Source organism: Cynocephalus volans, chromosome 7 (assembly GCF_027409185.1).
Source record: "Cynocephalus volans isolate mCynVol1 chromosome 7, mCynVol1.pri, whole genome shotgun sequence".
In the NCBI taxonomy this organism is placed as follows: Eukaryota; Metazoa; Chordata; class Mammalia; order Dermoptera; family Cynocephalidae; genus Cynocephalus; species Cynocephalus volans.
In genome coordinates, this window is record NC_084466.1 from 106,979,029 (window position 1) to 107,002,836 (window position 23,808).

The 23,808-nt window shown below is 35.0% G+C and overlaps 1 protein-coding gene across 1 annotated transcript in view; it reads left to right on the plus strand.

Annotated features, from left to right (window-relative positions):
- The window catches only part of TMEM26 (transmembrane protein 26), a 51,464-nt gene that overhangs the window by 17,475 nt on the left and 10,181 nt on the right, over nt 1–23,808 (plus strand). Inside the window, exons 2-4 of the mRNA XM_063101569.1 lie at nt 5,544–5,622; nt 9,715–9,828; nt 13,687–13,907. Of these exons, the coding sequence (XP_062957639.1) occupies nt 5,544–5,622; nt 9,715–9,828; nt 13,687–13,907 (414 nt within the window). The remainder of the gene's footprint in view (nt 1–5,543; nt 5,623–9,714; nt 9,829–13,686; nt 13,908–23,808) is intronic.

Consider the following 23,808-nt stretch of genomic DNA (forward strand, 5'->3'; position numbering starts at 1 on the left):
TGGCCGTGAGGCGTGGGGAGTCACCCGTGGCGGTCCCGCTCCGCCCCACCGGCCTGCATGCGTCAGGGGTCACGTGCCGCGTCTCCCTTCCCTACCGGCAACCAGGAGCTCCCCTTTTCCGGAAGTCGCGCGAATCCGCGCCCACTACACTCTTTTAGAGTGGAAAATACTGAGAAATGAAATACAAATGAAGTCTAGATTGACATAGAAGTAATTTTCAAACACTGTTTTTGCTTCACTTAAATATTATCCATTTTCAGATTTATGCGTATGATCAGAAGACAGAAAAATGAAATGGGGTGGCGGGTAATATTATGGTTCATTTTTTTTTACATGCTTATTTATATTGTTATATGCTTTTAAAATGAACAAATGTTACTTTTTCAATAAGAAACAACAATAATTTTTAGAAAGAGAAAAACGGAATCCTAATTCTGTAGTGTTGATGAGTTGAAGTAAATAAAATCCATTGCAGGGCTAAATTGCTAAATTTCATGACATAGTCATTTTGTGAAAAGCACTATAATTTGCTGAAATGACAATTTTGTATAATAAATAATGTTTTGTGTTTGGATGAAATGAACTGAAAAAGAAGCAATGAGTATAGATAGTTAAAGAGCTCAGAGCAGTATCTAGCATGTACCAAGACATATATATATATATATATTTGATTAATAAAACAAAACAAATAAATTTGATAATAAACAGATAAATACATGTACAATTTTTAAAAATCCTTTCAGTTGATGCTCTTTCTTGGTGCACTTTGGAGAGAATTGGTAGTTAGGCTAAGAGCTGTGGAATTTCATAAAAATGAAAACAGAAAACAAAAAAAACCTGTGGAACGAAAGAATATTTTCAGGAAGGTTTTTAATTTAGAAAAAATAGCTGGGCAAAGTAATTTGGCATTAAAGTATTAACATTGGGCAGCTTTGTTATTCTGACAAGATGGTGGTAATTGGGATTTGTAATAAAACTGAGTTTCTGGGCAGATAGCTCATTGATAATAAAATATCAATTTTGTAAAAATTTCCCTCTTGGATGTGTCTTATTTATTTAATCGTGTATTTATGAGTTTTTGTTAGTCTAATATATTGTATTTTTATAAACAAGTGTCCAGAAACCTGATATAAGTTATTTCTGAGTGGGCCAGACCCCACTATGGTATTAGTCTTCATACAATGTGCTTGGCAACTACCTACTCCTGATGCCATCAAGGCAAAGATTAAAGTAAAATTACTTGGTAGCTCTTGAGGAAGGGCATGCAACTTGAATAATTACACAGAAAAAGGTGGGGTCAGGCCTCAAGAATACTGCAGACCTTCAAAATAATAAATAATAGCTATGATGTCACACTGAAATATTAAATTTCCCATAGGAGTAAAACAACATTAAATTAATCTCCTGTTATTCTCTCTTCCAATAAAAATCAACTTACAATGATATTTCAAGAAGAGATTTCTAGTCAAATTAGTAAAAGAGCATCAATAAAGTAGAAATTGTAAATCACCTAGGGCCTTATCGAATCACTAAATATTTGTGGGAAGCCCGCCATATGCTAGACACTCTGGAAGGGGCAAAGGGTATAAATATGAGCGGACAGGCACAGTTTTTGTGTTTGTATTATTTAGAATTGCTTGGAGACAATTAAGTGATCTCAAATATACACACACATACATATGCACATATAATTATAAATTTTCAAAATGTATGGAATGAAAGTGAACAGGGAGAGCTAATTTAGACTTGAGCAAGTAAAGTTTTTCTGGAGGAGTTGTATATAGCTGACATGAACTATGAGAAGGAGGCAGTCAGATGAAAAGTGGGGGAGAGAGGTATTTCTAGGGAGATAAATACAAGGTCTGAGTTAAGAAGGTACTTAGCTTTTTTCCAGAACTGGAAGAAGAACACTGTTATAGAAGCATAGTGAGGAACAATTACAAGCAAGAGAGCCCCAGAGGTAGGCAGGCCACTGATTGTGCAGCATCTTGTAAGTTGTGATGGGAAAATGGCCCACGTGAACAGTGACTGTATGACAGTAATTGCCTTAACATTGAATGTGAAGTTAGGCGTAATGATGTCCTCAGCAGTACAAACAATGTCCCTTGATTCAGAGTCTTAAATAGGTTTAGATGTGAGAATCATGGTTTGAAAATAGAATTGATTACATACAAGTTATTTGAAGAAACAGTTTTCTAAACTGGTATCCTCTGAGTCCTCTTTAAGCCTAAGTACAAATATGTAGCCAGGAATAAATTTGCAGAGCTGAGCCCAGGGAAGGCAGCAACTACATTTATTGAGCATCTCAAAAAATGTCAGTTGTATGGCACACATTATCTCATTTAATCCTCATAACCACCCTATGAGGTCAATATTACTTTCCCCATTTTATAGATGAAGACATCGAGTCTCAAGGCAGGTAGTGAATTTCCAAAGAAAGATGAATGGAAGAGACAGGATTCAAATTTGGTTCTTGTAAGTTTGTAAAATTTCTACTGAATCATATGGAAGTGTACTAATTCTTCCAGGGTCACAAATGAAGGGCATACTTGATAGGGAGCATTCTGAAATAAAAGGTAGGTCCTTGTAGATGCCAGCAGTGTCCGTTCATTTCATTTTCTGAGTTCTTCCTTTATTCATAAATTTAGGCATTCAAACATTTAAGCATTTACTTAATAAGCATTAATTGAAGACTTAGTAAGATACTGTGATATCACTGGAGAGAGGAGAAGATGAACGAGTGGGAGGAGAGAAGGGTTATAAAGATATATACGATCCCGGATCTGCCTTTGAGGAACTTATATTAGGAAAGCTAAGTCTTAAGTATACATAACTGTAAAACAGTACAGCATGTGTTGGGTCACAGGAAAAATATAGGTTAAGATTAATTTCTGCTGTGCCCTTTAACATCGCAGGTAGGATGTTGATGGATAGACATGTAAGAGAAGGGCATTCCAAAACAAACTTTCATAATCTGGGGATACATTTGCTCTAAAGCCATTCAGCACCTCTGTTCTCAGATTAACCAAACTGGGAGAGTACAGAGAACTTTGTTCTAGCAGACACCATAGTTAATTAAACAAGGCTATGGATTGAGTTGACTATAAATTTTTGGTCCCTTGATTTGATTCCTCTTCCTGCCCCCTTTCTTCCTTATGTCAAATAAGTTTCATGAAGAGAAACTGAAGTGAGGGGAACTTTCCAAAATATTTTTTTATTTTTATTTTTTAAATACACAGCCGTTTGGGACCATTGAGTTGCTCAGCTTGATAGGACTAGGTAAGGAAAGAGGAAGGGGAAGTAGAGATAAGATAAGACTTTGAATATCAGATTATGAAGTTTAGATTTTCTAAAGTAAGCAGTACAGAAACTCATCCTGTATCTTGAAGTTTGTTTGCTTGTTTACATAACCAGTTTTGTAATTAGAGGAAATACGTTGAAACAGTATAGTATTTTTTCCAATCACAGAAATAAATCTCATCCATAGAGGATGTTAACAGTTATTCTGTCTTTTATTTTTAACTTCCTTCAAGAGCTATTTTATGTTATATGTTCACTCTATGATTTCCTTAGATTATTATTGTAACAGTATTGTTAGGGGAGTTAATCTCAAAATTAATCCCAAGAGAGTTAACAGAATTGCAGTCCAGCCAACAATTGCTGTGTACAAACAAAATTTTACATATTCCAACTGCCCCTCCCACTAAAATTCACTTCCTTTCCCAATTTTACAAAGGAAACATTCTCTCCTGATGTTTCCTTTGATATGTAAGGTCAAAGAGTTAAATGTTCCTTCTTTTGTAAGAGCGTGCTTAACTTGAGCTTTTGATATCTCTCTGTAGCCCAGCCATCTTCCAAGTCAGGTTTTAATAATATCATGACCTATAACCTTTTGTTTCAAAGTTGTTTTTTTCAGAAAATCAAAGGTGGGGGAGTATCTATATTAAATATTGATTTTTAAAAGACCTCTCTTTTTCTTGCCCTTTATCTCTTCCTCTCCCTCAAAGTTGAGAGAAGATTTTAATGAAAGGGTAAATAGCCTTTTAAAAATCCATTTTAAATTTTCTTTTTTTATTTCCATTTATTTCCATTTCTCTCCTGGATTATAATAAGAAATTTGGGGAACATTTTATTTCAAATAATTTTATTTGTTGAGCAACTAACACTTATATTTTTTAGGTCATTTTAAACCATCACACGGGTGTACTAAAAGCATTTTAATAAAATTATATTGACTTACAGTTTTGACTTTGAGATATTCTGTAAAGCAAAAGTATGATCTAAAATAAAGTACAATTTAAAGAAATAAATTTGGAGAGTGTCTTACTTTTATCCTATTTAAAATTTTTAAGGACACATTTTTATTGCACAATGTCCCATAATAATGCTAATAATATCTACCTATTATTGAATGCTGACCTCTGTCAGGCCCTGTTTTACAAAAAATGTAAGAAAAAGCCCTGTGAGATAAATGTGACTTCTATGGGTTGAATTGTGTCCCCCACCAGATTCATATATTGAAGGTGTAACCCGAAATGTGACAGTATTTGGAGGTTAATTTGGTAATTAAGGTTAAATGAGATCCTAAAGGTGGGGTCCTAATCCAATAAAACCGGTGACCTTGTAAGAAGAGGAAAAGAGAGAGATCCCTCCACACACGCACTGAGAAAAGGTCAGGTGCAGACACATGCAGAGAGCACTGTCTACAAGCCAGGAACTGAGCCCTCCCTAGAACCCTACCACGCTGGCACCCGAACTATGAGAAAATACATTTCTGTTGTTTAAGCCATGAGTGTATGGTATTTTGAATGGCAGCCTGAGTTGACTGATACGGTGACTGTCCCCATTTTGTGAGCTGAGAAACAAAATGAGAGATCAATGGCAAAACGCATTTGACCCTGCATGTGTCTGAATACAAAACCCCACTCTTCAGATTCCCCTCTGAATTTCGAGCCAGAAAATGGTGAATCTATAGATAGCCTTTTTAAAAAAATGCCTAAGCCTTCTGTGGTTGTCTTTATTTTTACTTTACAGGTTTAGCAAACGTGCACAGAACAGGTGGATTGTTCTCATTCCTCATCCTTATCTTCTGATTTTCGTGTTCTGGCAGGACGTTATTATTTGGAAGCTCAGAATTCCAGGTTAAAGTTGAAAAATATAGCCAGTCTTCCTGAAATTGCAATGTTGAAAAAAATTCACGATTTACTATTGCTGTGTTTGCTTTTCATAAAATGTACAAAATATCCAGTGTTGTGCCTGAAACTAATTGGCAGTGTCCCATTAAACCATATTAAAATTAACATCTATTAATTGGATTAGAAATTCAGTGAGGATGACAGCTGCTAGTGCCTTTTACAGTTGCTTTGTTTCTCTATAATCATATGGCAGAAATCACATAAAGCTTTTCTTCCCATTGAAATAAACACTTCAGAAAAAAAATGGTTTGGCTCAGTGTGGTCAGGGTATGTGTATTTGTTTTTCTTTCTTTTTTTCTTTTATTTTTTTTTTAAGCTGAACTGTATTTTTTCTTCCCTCTTTCACAGGTTTTCACCAGCCATATTTTTATATCTGATTACCATCGTCCCGTCTTTATGGCTTCTTGAAATGCATCATGAGACCCAGGTACTTCATTCTGGAAAGTAGGAAATTTCAGCAACACACTACTTTCACAGCGTGATCTGATTTATTTCAGAAATGCACTTTTCTGATGGATTGAAGTTATTAAGAATTGAATAAATAAGAGGCCGTCAGCAAAAAAAAAAAAAAAAAAAAAAAAAAGAAAAAAGGGAATCCACGATATGTCAAAAAAACAATAAAAACATTACATTCATTTAAGGTTATATAATTAATTATCATTTTGTGTTAGAGATCTTGTTCCTAAGACTCCCCTCTCCCTACCCCACAATATGCTACAGTTTACACAGGGTTGTGGAAATTTGGTTTTAACCCTTGCAGCTTCAGTGAGTTTCTGTGTTGTGCTAAGAATGGGCAGGCCTCAATAATCTGGCATCCTGCAAAATGACATTTTTAGGAATTACAAAAACAAAAACAACCCTCCTCTGTACTCTGCTATATAAAGTTAATCAAATGCATAGGGGCTACTTAAAATAGTCTGTTCTAAAATTCAGTCTATGCAGATTACAGGAGATTCACTCTGGGGGGGTCCCATGGGCTGTCTTAGTGAAATAGGAATTCTATTTTAGAGCCCTGAAAGGGGAGGTTAAAAGAGAGGAGTAATGGGACCCACTATGGGGAAAGGTGGGTTTATATGTATTAGACCATATTGACCTAGAAAATAAACAATGGATTCCAATAAGAGTCCCTAATCTATATAAAGAGATTTTGAATTGAGCTGCTTCCTACATGGACAACTGTAGTTGGCAGGCCCTGGGCTGGGCTCAGTCATTTACTGTAGTTAATACTTCTAGGGAGGCCAGTTATTAAAGACCATCAGACCCAAGCTTGGACTTCACGGTTCAGGTTACAGGACTATGTTACAGATACACTGGTGGTTATGATATAGTATTATTTGGGAACCTTCACTGGTAAAATGCTTTAGGCAAGATCTGTGACAATTTGGCTCTATACAGATTTCTTTGCTACAGTTGGTCATCTTATAGTAAGGTTAAGCTTCCAATATATCATTTTATCTGGAAAATGCTTGCTCCAAATTTTATGCACACTGAGGAGAATTTAGCTCTAGGGACTAGTTTGAAGAATTCCACAAGCGCATACCAAAATGTAGGCATGAATAAAGCATTTTTCCTTCTTAAATCTCCTGCTAAAAACATTAAAGTCACAGGCTATCTCTGTCTATAGCAAAAGTATTTTTGTAACTGTAGATTAGTTGGTTCAAGTTATTACGGCTTTTTAAAACTGAAGGAGTTAGGGGACTGTTTCAATCTCCTTTCTACTTATTACTTTCGGGGGTATGAAAATAAACTCTGGTTGTTTGAATCAATTTTTCCTTCACATCCAATTTTGTGACATGGCTATCATCCACAATAACAATTCATTTCCCCAAATGCTTTTATAATATAAATGCATTGCACAGTTAATTGATATACAGGTCAAATCCCATTACAACAGATAGCATGCAACCAAAAGCTCTCTTTTTAATAAAAAAAAATTTTTGAGCCCCAGGCAGTACCTCTCTAATTTTCCTACTACAAAAGAAATTGAACCTTTAGTAATAATGGATTTGACTCGTTTTGACACGGAGAATTAAAATAAATGCCCAGAGATTGAATTGGGCAGGGTGAGCAGACATGGCAGTGGAAGAAAGTGACAGACACAAAAAAGTATTGGAATTGTATTTAAAGAAATAAGAACAGAATAAAGGGAAGTACAGCAATTCTCTTAGTGGCTCACTTCGAAAATTTTAGTTGTGATGGTAGATGATAATCGCTTCTCTTCATATAGTCCCTTGTATTTCAAAATATTTTCATATACATTTTCTCATTGTGGACCCAGCAACTCCATAAGAAGGCATGGTGCCTACATTTCTATGTTATAGAAGAACACTCTGAGGCTCAGAAAGATTAAGTAATTGTACTAAGGCCATACAGCAAATCAATAGCAGTGCTGGGGCTTGGACCCTAATGGATGTCTAGTCCCTTAAACCACACCATCTTTCTCAGTTATGTTTCTGTTTTGGAGGAGTTTGCATCAAAATCACCTGAGTTTTTCTTGATGGAAAAGAGTAATTAATTTCCTTTCATATTTTCCATTCACTCTGCATCCTAAATGTTATAGTCCGTGATATGGCATTGAGAAAACATCCTGTCCTATTTCCCAAAGACATTTCTCATGTCTCATGACCAATGTGACACCTTCATTCCTGAATCTGTCTGGGTACACATGTATGGAACAAAATGATTATGATGATTGTGACCTTAACTCAGGTCCATTTATGAAGTGGCACAATCAAAGTAATGGAAACGATCTGGCCTTTATAGTGTCACAATCAGGTTTGACCCAAAGGAATAATTTTGAAGCTAATAAAGGTTTAAAGACAGCTTATGAAAAAGTGGCATGTTGGTACCCAAATCATCTACATGAACTCACTTATACCGTGCTGAGTGTAAACAATATAACCACAATAACATCACATAGTCAGGTTTAAGGAGTCAAATTACTTGTTCTTTGCAGTTCTGTTGAAATTGTCACTTAAAGGAAAGTCTCATCAATCTATAAAAAATAAAATAACAAGTGTGGAGAGGAACGCAGATAAATCTTAATACTGTAACATGGATTACAAAACTATTTTCTTCCGAGTTATTTTATACTGCACTAAAGAATGACTTTTTTTTTTAATAACAAGATGTTTATGGATTGTTAGTTACATGAATGTCAAAAACATATCAAGGTCGCCATTTTTAATGTATAGTACACCACTTTTAATATACAGTCTACTTTCGTGCGTTCTAAGAAAGTGGTCAAAACTTTTTTCCTGTTGACCATTAAGTTCTTACATGAAGTCACAAAACTACTTTTTAATGATGATTTGTTGCTTGGTTCAAAGATTTAATTTTTTATCTTCCTTATCTTTTCTTGGATCTTAACTACGTACACACACACACAGTGTACAAACAGCTGTATTTTTGCTCCTAGAGATATGGCACATGGCCATTTTTCTTAATTATTCTTGTCATTTCACCCACAACACTAGTTGGATGGAGATTAGGAAAAAACAGCTTCTTGGCAGACTTTTTCAAGCAGCTCATAGATTAATAATCCATGAAGTATTCAGAATAATTAAGGAAAGTACACTTTTTACAGCTTTAGCTTTTTTTAAAAGATAATTTCTCTTTAAATGCAAATGTGATCACAGATGGATGTGTGGTGGTCATGGTGGTTGAGAATGTGTGTGTGTGTGTGTGTGTGTATTTCAAAAATATGTTAGCACAGCAGATGTTTAAAAAACCCTTCGACCATTTTTTTTAAAAAACCACAGTTTGTAAATTATGCATTGAGCACAGCTACATTTTTCAAATGCCACCCCTTTCTTCTCATATACTTTTTCCTTCTCTTATTCTGTTTCACATTCCCAGCACTGGCTGGATATAAATCATCTGCAGTCCACTTGCAGAAATTCACAAACAAAATGAATGAACAAGAAGAAAAACAGGTCATTTCTTTTAGGTATATCGTTAAATTTTTATAATACCTAAATTGACTTCTAAACACAGTAAAATATATACATTGGTGGGTGAACATGCTTATGTTTTGGTTGTTATTGTGCTTGAAAAGCAGGATTGAGAGCAATTGGATTATTTAAGCAAAATGGTATTTTAGATAAAGAGGCTTCTGGATAAGTAAAAAAATGATAAAATAAATGCCTTGACCAGGATCATACATGTTTTATTGTTGCTGTTGGTTGTTGAGTCGTTTTACAATTGTTCCAGAGTTTAAGAAAGGAACGCCAATTATCAATCTGTGAATTCTACACCTCTCCACAGCGATTCGGAGCACCTACATCCTCATAGACCTAGGAAATAATAAGACATGGATAGTTGACACTCTTCTCATATTAATTGAAAAGTGGTTTTCTACCTCAAGCCTGTATTTGGATTTTTGGAAATGTTTAGGCATATTGTATAACACTACATATCTGCTCATAATCTCTTGGAGAGATTGAAGCTATTTTAAACTTCACCTAATTGTGGTATTTTTTGGCATCTTGCCTTCCTCACCCCCCCCCCCAATTCTTAGTATTGCAGTGTCCAATCTGAAGGGATGTCAAAGAATACCAGCAGAAAAGACAACTTCAATCAAACGCTGACATCCAATGAACAAACCAGTGGAGCAAATGATCTCATTGAGACGGTGAGAACTTTTCCCACCAACATTAAATGATCTAGCTAATGGTGGACTTGGTGAAGATAACATGCTATATACCTCTTAGCTCACTCTTTCTTCAAGAAACTTGCCAATTGTTTAGTTGTTTGGCTCAAGAATTCAGAAAATAATCATATTGTTTATATTATTAAACATATTTAATATGCATAAGTATATAAATATAGATATATTTAACAGGCAACATTAAGGAACACTTAAATCAGTCAATATATGTGCAAAAAGAGACATAAACTTCTGAAGGAGTGATATAGTTAAGATTGGAATCCAATATATGTAATTTTAAGACAATTTTTTTTAGAGTAGCTGCAGGTTCACAGCAAAATCGAGTGGAAGGTACAGAGATTTCCCATATCCCCTTGACCCTCAGACATGCACAGCCTCCCCCATCACCAGCAGCCTGCACCACAGTGGCACATGTGTTAAAACTGATGAACTGACTTGGACACAATGTCATTATCACCCAAAGTCCATAGTTTACATTAGGGTTTGCATTGGTTTTTACATTCTATGAGTTTGGACAAATGTATAATGACATGTATTCATCACTATAGTGTCATATAGAGTATTTTCACTGCCTTAAAAATCCTGTGCTCACCTATTCATTCCTCCCTCTCCCTCCAACTTCTGGTAATCACTGATCCTTTTACTGTCTCTGTAGTTTTGTCTTTTCTAGAATGTCTTATAGCTATAATCATACAGCATGTAGCCTTTTTAGATTGGCTTCTTTCACTCAGTAATACCCATTTAGGATTCTTCCTTGTCTTTTCATGGCTTGATAGCTCTTTTCATTTTAGTGCGGAATAATATTCTTTTGTCTGGACGTATCACAGTTTATATATCCATTCATGGACTGAGGGATATCTCGGTTGCTTCCAAGTTTTGGCAATTATGAATAAAGCTGTTATAAATATCTGTGTACAGGTTTTTGTGTGGACATAAATTTTCAGCTCTTTTGAGTAAATACCAAGGAACGTGATTGCTGGGTCATATGGTAAGATTATGTTTAGTTCTGTAAGAAACTGCCAAACTGTCTTCCAGCGTAGCTGTACCCTTTCGCATTCCCACCAGTAGTGAATGAGTGTTCTTGTTGCTGCACATCCTTACCAGCATTTGTTGTTGTCATTGTTCTGGATTTTGGCTGTCTGTTAGGTGTATAACGGTATCTAATTGTTAATTTGAATTCCCCTGATGTCATATGGTATAGGGCATTTTTTATATGCTTATTTGCTGTCTGTATATCTTCTTTGGTGAGGTGTTTGTTAAGGTCTCTGGCCAAATTTTTTAATCAAGATATTGCCTTTCTTATTGTTGAATTTTAAGAGTTCCTTATATATTTTGGAAAGCAGTCTTATCAGATGTGTCTTCTGCAAATATTTTTTCCCAGTCTGGTTTGTCTGTTTTTTTTCTTTTGACATTGTCTTGCACAGAGCAGAAGTTATGAATTTTAATGAAATCCAGCTTCTTAATTCTTCTTTCATGGATTTTGCCTTTGGTGTTGCATCTAAAAAAGTCATCACCATACACAAGGTCTTATAGGTAGATGTTTCCCTATGTTATATTTTAGGAGTTTTGTAGTTTTGCATTTTAAATTTAGGTCTATATTTTGAGTTAGTTTTTGTGAAGGGTATAAGATCTGTGTCTAAATTCATTTTTTGCATGTGGATGTCCAGTTGTTCCAAATGAAAACAATTATCATTTCTCAAAACAATATCATATCTATTGCCTTTACTCCTTTGTCAAAGATCAGTTGAGGGTTTATATGGTTCTGTTTCTTGGCTTTCTATTCTGTTTTATTGATCTCTTTGTTCTTTCACCAATACTACACGGTCTTAATTACTGTAGCTTTACAGTAAGTCTTGAAGTTAGGTAGTGTCAGTCCCCTAACTTTGTTCGCCTCAATATTGTGTTGGCTATTCTGGATCTTTTGCCTGTCTGCATAAACTTTAGAATCTGTATGTCAATATCCACAAAATAAGTTGCTGAGATTTTTTTTGAGACTGCTCGAATCTATAGAGCAAATTGGGAGGAACTGACATCTTGACAATATTAAGGCTTCCTATTCATGAACATGAAATATCTCTCCATTTATTCTTCTTTGATTTTGTTCATCAGAGATTTGTAGTTTTCCTCACATAGTTCTTGTACATATTTTGTTGGATTTATACTGAAGTATTTTATTTTGGGGGATGCTAATGTAAATGGCATTTTGTTTTTAGTCTCAAATTCCGCTTGTTTGCCAGTATATAGGAAAGAGATTGACTTTTGTAAATCAACTTTATATCTTACAACCTTGCTATAAATGCTTAATAGTTTCAGAAGTTTTTTGATGATTCTTTGGGGTTTTCTACATAGACAGTTATGTAATCTGTGAACAAAGACACTTTTATTTCTTCCTCCTGAGTCCATATCATTTTATTTCCTTTTCTTGTTTTATCCCACCCTATATATTTTTTAGTTGTTTATTAATAAAATAGAGAAAGTTTCCGGCCAAAATAGAATCACTTTCTTTTTCTCCACATCTCATGTTTGGCAAACCGACCACGGCCTGTTTAAAAATGATGTAAAAGATAGGAAAGACCAGGAATAAGGCCTTTATCACCGAAACATGTTACCAACAACATGAATAAGATGGGCTATTGGTTCTGTGAGGTTTAGTAGAGTGAACCTTGGATTCTAATTCAAGTTCCAATCATATCTATATCACTTTAGACAAATCATTTAGTTTCTCTATCAGTTTTTCATCTGAGAATTAAAATATTAATATTTATCTTGCTAATGTGCTTCCTGTATGAATTAATTAAGATGTTATGTGATGTTTTATTGAAGAAATATAAAGAAGTGTGCAAATGACAGATTATTGATCTTAATTCATGGCTTCCATCTGGTTAATATCCTGCCCTGTCTTTTCTCCTCCCTTTACTTGTGCATTTGATGTTGGCGAGTGATCAAAAGGAGAAAACAGATTTTTTACAAACATAGTTAAGTCATTTACATAAATAAGTTGGAACCATTATCCAATCCACTTGAGACCTAAGTTTTTATAGTCCTTAAAATATTATAAACTATAGGATCAATTATATACTTTGAAACATACTTAGAATGTAATTGGGCGAGAGATGTCATCCAGAATACATGAGTGGGTTGTAAATTTTTCTCAGACTCCAAGAATAAGGGCAGAATAAAATTTGTTTGCTATTTTATGGATTATTGGATTATATGTTAAATATTCAGAATAAAAAATAGCTTTATAGTTATTCTCTTTCTTTACATTTAGATAATGGATAAACATTTTTACATTTTTTCCTGTTAGATATAATATAGCTTTAAAACATCAGCAAACAAAAGGGAATATTTCCACCATGCTAAAAGTATTCCCAGAATAACTAATTCAAATTTAAAATCTAAAAAAGAAAAATATAGGATTTCTTTTTATTTTGATGTGGAATTTATAAAATTTGGTATGTATTATACTTTATTACAGAGTATGATAAAATGTTAAATAGTATGATAGTATGATAGTATTTAAATAGTAAATATGTATGATAGCATATTAAAACATTGTAGAATTAGCTCTTTAAGTATCATATGGTACAATCCCACTAGCAAGTGTAAGGTTTAAATTACTTGCTAGTTATAAGGTAGCCCCATTTTGGGTTTTTTCCAGAGTGTTTAGCTAAAAGGAGTTTTACTTTCTTTAGTAAGTGAAGAATAACTCCTGAAAATGACCATTCACAAAAGCAGAGTCTTTATTAAGAGCCATGGTGAAGGAGGTATCTCTCTGGTAGCTCATAATCCTTCTGTCTGTATGACATTTCTGTTAAACAGGCCCAAGGTTTTGTAAATAACTTATCTACAGTATGTGAGAAAGTCTGGACTTTGGGACTCCATCAGACATTCCTGTTAATGCTAATAATTGGAAGATGGCTTCTACCCATTGGAGGCGGGATCACTCGAGACCAGCTCTCTCAACTTCTCCTTATTTTTGTGGGGACAGCCGCTGACATACTGGAATTCACAAGTGAGACCCTGGAAGAACAGAATGTAAGGTAAGCAAGCCCTGCGATGAAAAGACCTTCTTTTCAAGGTCAGGATCACATACCTGTCTCTTTGTTCTGTTATTTATATTCCACATGAATAAGAATTTTAGTATATCATATGTCCAATGTTAGAATCATAGAATTTGTTGCTATTTAGATACATGTTAAGAACCAGCACTGTCTTTATATTTAAAAAAAAAAATACATAAAGGAGGTTTCTGCTAGAGCAAGGGACACATTAATATTCCCTGTGGGTAAGAACAGAAAAGCTCTGCATGTTTGCACGACCACAGGTCATAGTGGGGCTGTGACCATCTGAAAACCTTCTACAGTGGATTGACCATCCCTAGTTCCTCTTTCACATTCCTAAATGTCAGGAGCATAGCCAATTTAAAATTCTCTTCTGGAGCACAGCACAGCTACAATTCGAAGAGATCACCTACAGGGGATGCGGAGAAATCTCTCTTCTATCCAGTTGAGTAATTTACATTCCACGGTGTGAATGGAGAATGGGGCAGATGAGGTTTTATTTTACTAAATTTTATTTTTAGTCAGTTTTGCTCCAAGTGCCCAAAGGCTTTCTGGTATAGATGCCTATAAATTAAAACTTATTGAGTTGCTACTTTTATTTTTGCCACAAGCAAATAAACTCAGAATCCATGATCACATCTGTTTATGGAACTCTTTCTTACCATTAGGGATTTAAGTCTCAGTGCCTGAATGTATTTTAAGCTTGGGTTATTTTGCACTCTGCTATAAAAATAAATTGAAATGAGGCTGGCTTTTAATGCTACAGTTTACTGTGTTTCTCAAACAACAAAACATAAAGCTAAGAAAAATATACTAACATACTGAGTAAATTTAATATCCCAATTATAGCACAAATTATATTTATAACTATGAGTTACTTTAATGAGATTATTTCCTGTTTCATTTATACTAATTTTTCTTATAGTTTATTAAGTTGACGTATTTTTTGAAAAGAATTCAATCTAAGTTGATCCATTATCTCCAAAGTGTTAATTTTAGTTTTGTAGTTTTAAAAACTTACATAGGGTCCATGTTTTACATTGCGTGATATATTTTCAAATACTTTAGAACAACTATAATACAAAGCAATTATAAGAAAAGCATGAAGAAATCATGACCGAGCACATAAAAACCACAAATATCTATCGTGACAAGGGCATGACAATATAAAGATAACTAAATACACCTATATAGAAATAAACACATAAATACTAAATGTTCAGGGAGATGGAAGAGAACATAGGATAGTAAAAGAGGTATTGGGGAGGGATATATTTTATGGGACCAGTCATAAAAATGTAACAAATGACAAACTCAGTTATCTTAATGGACTGTTCACTAGTCCCATCCAGAAGTGACACAAAGAGACACTTATAGATCTGTGTTTGTTAATAAATGTTGATTATTAAGTTAATAAATAAAATTTTAGTTCCCCAGAACAAAAAAAAAAACCCAAAAAACAAAACCTTGAAAGCCATAGACATTTTTTCATTCACCACCTACTAATTGGTTATCTAATATATGCCAGGCGCTGGGCTGGGATGAAAACGGTGAGCAAGAGATGAGCAAAAAGATACTCAGTCCTATCCCAATCAAAACTACTTCAATTCAGCAGAAATTTAGGAAGCTCTTGATGTTTCAAGACACCTTAAATACCCCCATTTTGTATTTCCCTGATGATTAGTGATATCAAATATTTTTTCATCTACCTGTTGGCCATTTGTCTTCTTTTGAGAAATGTCTATTCATTGGCCCACTTTTTAATTGGATTATTTGGTTTTCTGCTGTTGAATTAAGTACCTTACTCGTCCATGTTGTTACAAATGACAGGATTTCATTCTTTTTCATGGCTGAGTGTATTCCACTATGTATATATAACACATTTTCTTTGTCCATTCATCTGCTGTTCAACACCTAGGTTGATTCCATGTCTTGGCTATTTGAATAGTGCTGCAATAAACATGAGGGTACAGATATCTCTTCAGTATGCTAATTTCCTTCTCTTTGGATAAATACCCAGCAGTGGGATTTCTGGATCATATGGTAGTTCTATTTTTACTTTTTTGAGGAAACTCCATGCTGTTTTCCATAATGGCTGTACTAATTTACATTCCCACCAACAGTGTATGAGAGTTCCCTTTTCTCTGCATCCTCACCAACATTTGTTATTTTTGTCTTTTTGATAATAACTATTCTAACTAGAGTGGGATAATACCTCATTGTGTTCCTGAAAAACATTATGTTGAGGAAAGTAAGTTAGGTGTAGAAAGATAAATGCTACATGTTCTCACTCATAGGTGGGAGCTAAAAAAATAAATAAATAAGTTGAACTTTTAGAAGTACAGAGTAGAATTACCGTTACTAGACTGGGAAGGGAAGGGGTGGGGGGATAGGGAAAAGTTGATAATGGACACAAAATTACAGCTAGATAGGAATAATACATGCTAGTAGTATATAGTAATGCTAGACTATATCTATAAGTAACAATAATTTATTGTGTGTTCTCAAATGGGTAGAAGAGAGGAGATCAAATGTTTTTATCACAAAGAAATGATAAAGATTTGTAATGATGAATATACTAATTACCCTGATTTGATCATCACACCTTGTATACATGTATTGAAATGTAACTCTGTACCCCATAAATATGTACAATCAATACATTTCAATTAAAGAATAAATTCCTTTAAAAAATAAAAATACCTATTGTTCACAAATATAAATAAATAAATAAAAAACCCCAATTCCTTCTGCCAATTACAAAGTAATCTGAATGTTTCAGGAATATGTGCTTTAAAATTTTAAGCTTGTATCATATCCCAAGAAAGCTGGTGTTTAATGGGGCCAAATAAACTGTCATGGTTTGTATGGTTTATGTTTTTAAAATTTATCCTCAGTTATTATTGTCTCAGATTGAAGTCATTTTTATTTTTAATATTACTGCATTGGGTCAGTGTCTTTCTGTAATTTCTATCCCAGTTCTATTTGCCTCCGTTATTCATATACCCCTTCCCACCCAAAGTCAAGGTCCAGAAAGAATCTAGAGTTTCTCTCTGTTCTAGAAACCAGCTAACAAGTTCTGATTTCCTGTTTCAGGTCTCACCTGTACTGCAAGAATTGACACTACAAATGTCTATTTTTTCAAAGGAGATCCTTAATCCCCTCCCACTGGGACATAGCCTTCCCCTTTGAGCTCAAAGGGATAATCATGAAGAATAAGCTTAATATATAAGTAAAAGATATTTGTACGTAACAGTGGAAGGGATTACTTTATGGTAGTTTCTTTAGCATTGCCTGTTATGATATCTTATTTTCTCTTTTCATTCTGTATTTCGGGCTGATAGTTTTAGAAGGCCTGCAATGATGTCTGGCTAATATGTCAAATCCTATTTTTAAAATTTAAATCTATTTTCTTCCTTTGACCCCCATTGAAGTTCATCTGCCTAATTTTTATGAATTTACATAGGCTGGTATATCCTATGGTTTTGCAATATTTTCTTAGCAGCTTTACAGGGTTATAGATTAAGCACCTTAAAATTTAACTGTTGTAATTCTACAGCTCAATCATATTTTGTGAATTTTAGATTTGTGGAACCATAACCACAATCCAGGTTTAGAACATTCCCATCACTCCAGAAACATTCCTTGTGGTTGTTTGCAGTCAATCTTCACTCCTGCCACCAGCCCTTGGCAACCACTGATATACTTTCTGTCTCCATGGATTTTCTTTTTGTAGAAATTTCATGTAGATGGGGGCTGGCTGGTTGCTCACTTGAGAACATGGTATTTCTAACACCAAGGTCAAAGGTTCGGATCCTGGTACCGTCCAGCTGCCAAAAAGAAAAGAAAGAAATTTTATGTAGATGGAATTATAAAATAGGTTGTCTTTTGTCTCTGGCTTTTTTCACTTAGAATAATGTTTTTGAGTTTCATCCATGTTGTTTTGTGTTTAGCTCCTTTCCAATTGCTAAATAAAATTTCATTGAAAATTAATTCCACATTTTGTTTATCTATTCCACCATTTGGTAATAGATGTATGTGTGTATTGCTTCTACTTTTTTGCAATTAAGAATAATGTTGCTATGAACATTTACCAAACTTTTGGCTAGATATGTTTTCATTTCTCTTGAGTAGATACTGAGGAGTGGAATGGCTGGTTTTATGTTAAGTACATGTTTAACTTTTTAAGAGACTGCCAAACTTTTTCGAAAGTAGCTATACTATTTTACATTCCTGCCAGCAATGTATGAGAGTTCCATTTTCTTCACACCCTCATCAGCACTCTCGCCCCAACAATCTTTTTGATTATAGCCATTCTCGTAGATATGTAATGGTATCTCACTGTTACTTTAATTTGCATTTCCCTAATAACTAATGCTTTTGATCAGGTTTTCGTGTGCTTATTAACTATTCATATATCTTCTTTGGTGAACTGTCTGTTCAAATTTTTGCCCATTTTTTTATTGGATTGTCTTTTTATTGTTATTGACTTACAAGAGTTCTTTATATATTCCAGGTACAAGTTCTTTATCATATATGTAAATCTAAACATTTTCTCCCTGCATATAGCTTGTTTTCATTTTTATAATGTCTTTTGAAGATAAGATTTTTAAAAATTTTAAGGAACTTTGAAATATCAGTTTTTTCTTTTATGTAACATGCTTTTTAGCTGTTGTATCTAAGAAATATTTCCCTAACCCCAAAGTAGAAATATCTTCTCTTCTTTTCTCTTATGGAACTTTTTAGCTATTACATTTATTTCTATTATACATTTTTTTATTTCTTTTTTTTTATTGAATTATAATTGATTATACATATTTTTAGGATTCAATGTTGACATATGTTGATCAAATCAATATTACTAGTTTGTATATTGTTACAAATTGTACTTATTCTTTAGGCCCCTTGTCCAATCTCTCCCTATCCCCTTCTCCCTTCCCCCTCCCACCACTGATAACCCTAGATTTCTTCTCTCCCTTTGAAAGAGTAACAGTTATTCTGTTGATTTGTTGCCTAGATGATCTGTCCAATACTGAAAGGTATGTTCAGGTCCCCCAATATTATCATAGAGCAGATGCTTCTTCTGTCACTCTGGAATGGGCTTTGTGGAGAGAGACATCCTATCTTTACTTTTTCTGCTGTTGACTTTCCTTGTGTCAATGCACTCCAGTGGCTGGTGGACCATCTGTATGGTGGTTGTGATGTCTAGCCACTTTTGTGGCAGCTGTGGTTACTGTAATGGCTGTGGAGGGCCACCTACATGGAGGTAATGTTCTTGGCATGCTCCTTGGTGGTGGCAGTGTGCCTGGTTGTGGCGGGGGGTCAGGTCCCCAGATCCATGCCCCAGGCCCCCAGGTAGGGCCCCGAGGCACTGGTGGTGTGCGTGGTTGTGGGTGGGGGGTTCCGGTCCCTGGCTCCATACCCTGGCCCCTGGAATGGGCCCTGAGGCACTGGTCGTGTGCCTAGCTGTGGGCAGGAGGTCAAGTCCTTGGTTCCAAGACCTGGTTCCTTGGGCGGGCCCTGACATACTGGTGGTATGTATGGTTGTGGGCCAGTGGCCCGGTCCATGGCTCCATACCTCAGGTCCCCTGGCAGCCCCAAGGCAGTGGAGGTATGCCTGGGCTAGAACTAATTTTTTGTCCTTTGCTTACTTCTAAAATGGGGGAACTTCCTGTGGGAACCAGGACTTCAGCTGTGTGGCTGAGCTAAATTGCTGCTTTGCTGCTGTTTCCCTAGAGAAGACTTTTTGTGCAGCTCCGGGTTTAATGGTTTACCTTAATAGGTACTTCTGGCTCTCCAGAGACTGGGTGTAACTGGGTTGTATAGAAACTCTGATCTGGGCCTGAGTCTTTTCATCAAATTGCACCCCATGCAATTCTGCATTCCTGACCAGTCTCCTCTGCGTGGTCCCGCACTGATTGGGGGGCAGATCAGCTGTCCTTGCTGTGCCCCAGTGTTCTCCCAGTGGGCTTGTCTTCCCCACTGCCCTGCTCCAAACACTTCCCATGGGATGGCCCTGCACTGGTCCCTTGTGATGACTCACCAGCCTATGAATGGCTCCCCTTTTTCAGCTGTTCTGGCTCCTCGCTCCTGCATGGGTCCACGGGAACCCTATTAGTGGTCTTGCTGTCCTGGGGGCCACCAAGGCTCTCTTCTCACCTGCCACCTCCAAATAACTCCATCTGAAGGGCACAGCTGTGACTTCTGCCAGCTCCAGCTCCATGCGCTCAGCAGCTGGAGCCTTAAAGCAGCCGCAGCACAAAACACTCCAAGCAGTTTTTTCTTTCTCTCATCGTGGCTTCTCCCACTTCATGAACTCTGTAGGGCTCTTCTCCTCTTCCCCTGAGCTCCAGTGGCCTCGACTTGGCTGTTGTTACATTTGTATAGTTGTAAATTGGTTGATTTGTGTGAGACAGTGACACTGGGGACTGTCTATGCTGCCGTCTTGACTGGACTCCCTCTATTATACATTTTGACTTAATTTTTGTGTACAGTGTAAGCTAAGATTCCAAGTTCATGTTTTATTTTTGGCATTGTCCCAGCCCTATTTGTTGTCCAGCTGGGACTAATTGTCCCAACACCATTTGTTGAAGAGATTCTTTCCTTATTAAATTGCCTTGGCATCTTTGTCAAAAATCAATTGACTACAGATTTAAGGGGTTTTTTGTAAACTTTCTATTGTGTTCCATTTTTCTATATGTTTATCTTTTTACGAATACCACACTATCATGATTACTGTAGCTTTATAATAAGTTTTGAAATTGGATACCATACATTTCCCAACATTGTTTTAGCTATTCTAGGTTCTTCACATTTTCATATAATTGTTGTGATTATCTTGTCAAGTTCTACAAAATAAACCTTGCTGTAGTCTTGATAGGAATTGAGTTGAATCTAAGGATCAGTTTGAGAAAAACTGGCATTTCTACAATATGAAGACTTCTATGAACATGAAATATCTCACCCCTGATGTTTAGGTGTTCCTTAATTTTCTCAGCCACGTTTTGTAATTTTCAATGTACAGGTCTTGCACTGATTTTCCTAAAATTTTATCCTAAGTATTTTATTCTTTTTGATGCTCTTACTAATAATGGGATTATTTTTTAAATTTCATTTTTATATTTTTCATTGCTGTAATAGAAACCCAGTTTACTTCTGTATGATGATCTTTTACCCAGAGACCAGGCTAAACTTGCTTGTTAGTTCTAACCCTAAAGTATTTCTACATACAGAATCATGCCATAGATGAATAAAGACAGTTTTGATTCTTTCAAATCTGTATGCTTTTAATTTCCTTTTCTTGCCTCATTGCACTGTCTAGAATATCTTTCTGTGTTGAACAGGAGTAGTAAGAGTGGACAGTTCAATCTGAAAAGATAAGCAGTCTCTCTTTCTCTCTTAAGAATGATAGTTGTAGATTTTGCATAGATTCTCTTTATCAGTTTGAGAAAAATCCCTTTTATTTCTAGGTTACTGGGAGATTTTTAATGTGTGTTGAATTTTGTTAAATCCTTTTACTGCTTTTGTTGAAATGATTGCGTTGCTTGTCCTTTATTCTATTTAAGCAGTGTATTACAGTCATTAATTTTCAAATGTCAAGCCAGTCTTGACTTCCTGGGATAATTCTACTTGGTTATGATGTATTATCCTTTTTGTATGTTGCTGGATTAAGTTTGCTAGCATTTTGTTAATTTTGATATCTATGTTCATGAAGCATGCTCATCACTAGTATTCTTTTCTAATGATAGACTTTTCTGACTTGGGTATCAGGGTAATACTGGCTTCATTAAATAACTCAGGAAGTATCCCCTCTTTCTTTGTTTTCTTAAAGACTATATAGCATTGATGTTATTTCCTCTTTAGATATTTTATAGAATTCATATAGGGAACCATATGGGCCAAAACTCTATTTTTTTTTTATTACCAATTCAATATCATTACATCTTATAGGTATATTTAGATATTCTGTTTCTCTTTTAATCAGTTTTGATTATATTATTCTTTCTGGGAATTTTTCCATTTTATCTAAGTTGTATAATTTTTGGCATAAAATTGTCCATAATAGTCACTTATTAATTTAATTTAATTTAATTGTGAATTTCTCTGTGGTCAGTTGTTATGTACTTTTTTTCATTCCTGTGTTTGGCAATTTGTGCCTTCTGCATTTTTTATTGTATGTGAGGGGGGAGGGGTAGTTGTTTGTACATTTATTTTGTTTTGTTTGGTCAGTTTTATTAATTTTGTTGGTCTTTAATAATAACAAGCTTTTGGTTTTGCTGTTTTCTCTATTGTTATTGTTTTCATTTCATTGGTTTCTGCTCTGATGTTTAATTTTTCCTTCCTTATGCTTGCTTTGGATTTAATTTGCTCTTCTTTTTTTTTTTCTTTTCTTTTTCTAGTTTCTTAAGATGGATGCTGCGATTTGAGACCTTTTTTCTTTTCAAATATAGATACCCAAAGCTACACATTTTCCTTGAAACTCTTCTTTACCAGTCCTGTACTTTTTTTTTTTTTTTTTGGTGGTTGGCTGGTGTGCGTATCCACACCCCTGACCTTGGTGTTATATAACACCATGCTCTAACCCACTGAGTTAACTGGCCAGCCTCCCATAAATTTTGATATGTTATGTTTCTGTTTCATATAGTTAAAAATATTTTCCAATTTCTCCTGTGATTTCTCCATTGACTCGTGGAGTATTTAGAAGTGAGTGGTTTAATTTCCCAAACTTCTTTCTGTTGTGTTCAGTTTTCTATTTTAATTCTATTGCATTTTGAGAATATACTTTAAATTGTTTCAGTCTTTTAAAATTTATTTATACTTGATGCTTTCCCTTCTCAGTCAATTACAAAAAAAAAAAAAAAAAAAAATTTATTTATACTTATTTTATGGTCTGCCATTTGGCTTAACCTGGAGAATATTGGTTCAACGTATGCTTGAGAAGAAAGTGTATTTACTTGATTCTAGGAAGAGTGTTCAATAAATGTGAGTTATATCAAGTGGGTTAATAATGTTCAAGTCTTCCATATCCTTACTGATTTTCCGTATAGTTGTTCTATCAATTATTGAGAGTAGGATATTGAAATCTTCAAATCTAATTGTTGAAATGTCTATTTCTCTTTTAAATGCGGTCAGTTTTTGCTTCATGTATTTTGGGGCTCTCTTTTAGGTGTGTGAACATTGAAACTTTTAATGTCTTTCTGATGAAGTAACCCTTTTTCTTCATGAAATGCTCCCTTTTTTCTCTAATAATATTTCTTGTCTAAAAGTCTATTTTGTCTCATATGAATATAGGCACTCTAGCTCTCTTACTGCAGGCATGGAATATCTTTTTCTATTATTTTACTTTCACATTATTTGTATCTTTGTATCTAAATTGTGTTCTTTATATGCAGCATATAGTTGGATCTCGAATTTCTTTGCCCCAGCCAGTACAGTCTTTGTCTTTTGATTTGAGTGTACCTTAGTTTTCTAGGGCTACCATAACAAAATACCACAAACGTGGTGGCTTAAAACAACAGAAATTCATTCTCTCACAGTTCTGGAGGTTAGAAATCCAAAATCAAGTGTTGGTTTCTACTGGAGTCCTGAGGAAGAATCTATGCTTCTCTCCTAGCTTTGTGTGGCTGCTGGAAATCCTTTTTTTCCCTTGGCTTGCAGAGATATCACTCCAATTTCTGCTTCTTTTTTCACATGGCATGCTTCCAAATGTGTCTCTCTGTGTCTCCAAGTTTATTTTTTTTTCTTATAAGGATGCTAGTTTTGATCAGAGCCCACCTTAATCCCGTATGACTTCATCTCAACTTGATTATATTTGCAAAGACCTTATTTCCAAATAAGGTCACATTCCGAGGTCTTAATAGACATGAATTTTTAGGGGACA